Source organism: Triticum urartu, chromosome 3 (genome assembly GCF_003073215.2).
Source record: "Triticum urartu cultivar G1812 chromosome 3, Tu2.1, whole genome shotgun sequence".
In the NCBI taxonomy this organism is placed as follows: domain Eukaryota; kingdom Viridiplantae; phylum Streptophyta; class Magnoliopsida; order Poales; family Poaceae; genus Triticum; species Triticum urartu.
Window position 1 is genome coordinate 663,852,574 of NC_053024.1, and position 3,564 is coordinate 663,856,137.

The 3,564-nt window shown below is 48.5% G+C and overlaps 1 protein-coding gene across 1 annotated transcript; it reads left to right on the top strand.

The window, feature by feature from the left end:
* The first annotated feature begins 2,217 nt into the window (after nt 1–2,217).
* LOC125547128 (histone H3.v1-like) lies at nt 2,218–3,247 on the top strand. The gene is made up of 2 exons (XM_048711131.1): nt 2,218–2,552; nt 3,001–3,247. Exons 1-2 carry the CDS (start codon nt 2,371–2,373, stop codon nt 3,245–3,247), a joined length of 429 nt encoding a protein of 142 aa, XP_048567088.1. The 5' UTR covers nt 2,218–2,370.
* Nucleotides 3,248–3,564: the final 317 nt, after the last annotated feature.

Here is a 3,564-nt window from a genome sequence, read left to right on the forward strand (position 1 = left end):
GGCCTTTCAGGCCTCCTCAAATCAAGAGATCAGTCATCGCATGTTGGTGGAATTCAGGTGGCCCCCACGGCACCTCCAGTTAACCACCTCTTATTTGCTAATGATAGCCTGCTGTTTTTCAAGGCTAATGGTGCAGGGGCGACAGAGGTGTCAAACTTACTGAACTCTTATTGTCAAGCTTCAGGGCAGAGGATCAATAACAGTAAATCTTCGGTGTTTTTCAGCAAAGGATGCCCGGAAGTGGTCAGAGGTGAGGTAAAGGACATCCTCAATGTACAAACAGAGACACTAAATGAAAAGTATTTGGGGATGCCTTCTGATGTAGGAGCATCGAAAACTGGAGCTTTCAAATATCTAAAGGATAAACTTTGGAGCAAGGTGACGGGGTGGATTGAGAAGGCAATTTCAGCTGCGGGCAAGGAGATTTTGATCAAATCAATAGCACAGGCGGTGCCGGTTTTCTCGATGTCATGCTTCAAGCTGCCGAGGGGTCTGTGTGAACACCTAAACAAACTGATTCGTCAATTCTTATTGGGGCAGTAAGGCCGGGCAACGAAAACCTCATTGGGTGTCATGGAGCACTATGACACAACCAAAAAAATGTGGAGGTCTGGGGTTCAGAGATCTCGAGTTATTCAATGTTGCACTCTTGGCACGACAGGCTTGGAGAATCCTGACAATTTCTGAATCCTTATGTGCACAACTACTCAAAGCAATCTACTTCCCAGAAGGAAATATTCTTACTGCCGCCTTGGGGACACATCCATCTCAAGTGTGGCGATCGCTGCTGGAGGGTAGGGATGCAATGTCTTTGGGACTGATCAGGAAGATAGGAGATGGAAGTTCTACACAAATATGGTCACAAAATTGGATCCCGAGGGATCATGCTATGAGGCCGATTGTCTGCCTCGGTCAGAATCCACCAACGCTAGTGGCCGAGCTTATTGATTCATCTACTGTCACATGGCGAGCTGACCTTCTGCAGCAGTTTTTTCTGCCGGTCGATGTAGCAGCAATACAAAATATCCCGTTGTGCACAAAATCCATGCCTGACTTCTGGTCTTGGCAGTTCGAAAAGAAGGGCCTTTTTCGGTAAAATCTGCCTACAGAATGCTATGGGAGACAAAGAAGAGAGGAGAAAATTTATTAGGCGGCAGAGCGACAGTTTCAAATCAAAGTTCAGAGGAGAGGGGATGGACCTCTTTGTGGAATACCAAGGTCCCTGCAAAGATCAGAACATTCATGTGGAGACTGGGGAGGCAATCTTTGCCAACTGAAAATGTGAGGAAACATAGACACATGAGTATTGTGGATAACTGCCAGTTATGTGGTAATTTTGATTCGTGGAGACACTCCTTGGTAGAGTGTTCGATGGCACGATGTGTTTGGGCTCTAGCTGATGAAACGATTGTGGAAACAATGGCCGAGACAGTGGAACCAAGTGCTAAACACTGGTTATTCCAACTACAAAGTTCTTTGTCACATGCTCATTTTATCGAAATGGCAGTCACTTTGTGGGCGATTTGGACCGCGAGAAGAAAAGCGATCCATGAGGAGATTTTTCAAAGTCCTTTAGCGACACATATCTTCGTCTGGCATTTTATTTCAGAACTCCAAAGCATTGACGTTTTGGCGAACACAGCAGGGCCGAAGCGGCAAGCTAATAGCGCAGTTGGCTCTCGTTCTTCATGGCGATCACCACCGCTGGGTCATGTGAAAATAATGGTAGATGGTGGGATTGCACAGGACCGTGGTGTAGGAGCAGCTGCAGCAGTATGCAGAGACCAACAGGGTCTGTACTTGGGATCCTCATCGCTGGTCATTCCGGGAGTTTTAGACCCGACAGTTTTGGAAGCCAATGCCTGTCGCGAGGCGCTAGCGTTGGCCGAAGACCTATCTCTCCAGAACTTCGTGGTGGCTTGTGATTGCAAACAGGTGGTAGAGGATATTAAAGGAGGGACTGGCGGAGCTTACTTATCGGTCATCAGAGAAATCTTCCAAAGGAGCCCCGTTTTTAATAGCTGTACCTTTATTTTTGAAAGCAGAGCTTCAAATAGCGATGCTCACAGTCTTGCTAAACACTCACTTTTGCTTGATCGGGGTCGCCATTTGTGGCTTTTATCTCCTTATGGCCCGGCATGTATTCCTCTCAATGCTACCATAGATTAATAAAGTGTTAGCACCCCTAAAAAAAAAATACCATCTCCGTCTCCTCCTCCTCCTCCTCCCCGCCGCTTACCGGACTGCAGGTCGTCCGATTCGAGCTCTTCCGCCGACCAACCCTAGCCTGCCTGATTCCGCCCTACTAACTCCTTGCATTTCATCCAGTGAGTCTGGTGGTGCGGCTGCTTTGCTTAGTGGAGCGCCGCCATGTTCGAGCCAACGACCCCCGCCCTTGCTGGGAAGGGCTTCGGGGCGCGGCACCGCTGGAAGATGCTTCTCTCGCTGGGGCTGGGCGTCGCCGGCGCCGGCTACGCCGCCTACCGCTTCTACAACGCGCACCAGAAGAAGCTAGTCCAGGTGGAGGAGGAGGAGGATATCATCAAGCAACAGTAAGAACACACACGACCACCAGATTTTATTCTTTTTCCATGCAAGTGTGCATTTTCCTTCCTGCTTATGTGTGTGTTTGTCCATCTTAGTGGTATATATGGTAGCAAACAGCATTGAGTTGATGTCTTGGTGGTGGTGATCTGGGGCAGTAAGTTCTGTGATCGATCGGTTGATCGAATTCACTTTGTGCATTGGGTTCCTGTGATGCTGTTTACAACGCTATTGCGGCCGCTAAGCCATTTAGCGGCAAGTAAATAGAGTGCATATTCATCAGTGAAACGGGGTATTCTCATCAGGAAAATAGAAATAGAGGATTTCTTCAAGAATGGATATTAACATGCCTTGGTGCAGATCCATTTTCAGAAGAATGGATGTTAACATCTTGTTCAAGTGCCTCGCGCTGAGCAAGTGAGTCCTTCATGACCGTTCTGTGCTATTCTCTGTTAGGTTGCAAGGCCAGTTTGAAGAGGTGAAGGAGGAGCAGGAGGAAGGGAAGGAGGAGCAAGAGGAGCAAGGGGAGGAGGAGGAGGAGCAGCAGCAGCAAGTTCTTCCTCCTTTGCCGGAGGCAGACAGAGATTGGAAGTCTTACTACTACCGCAGCTGGGATCACGTTCTACCTCCACCAACATTGCAGCTCGCAAGTAGTCTGCCTCGCATCCCCAGACAACCACACAAGACAAAATGGAGTAAGTAACAGATTATCCATCCCAAGGAAAAACCTTTGGTCCAAATTCTTTCATGAATTGACACTGACACCGCTCCAAACTTCTCCGTTCGGATGATGAGCCTTACAGGTTAAAAGCAAATGGAGCCTCAGACTGGCATCCCAGCTTTCTTACTCCCAAGTGATGTTGTGCTGGAGCCGCAGCATCGGGCGTACGCTCACGGTCTGTCGATAACGTATGGCTCAGCCCAGACGCTTCCACTTACTCAGGAGCCATGGACCGAAGAGGCGATTGCTCAAGGGCTTTGCCGTGACTTGACACATGACCTGTTTGAGAAGGTTATGAA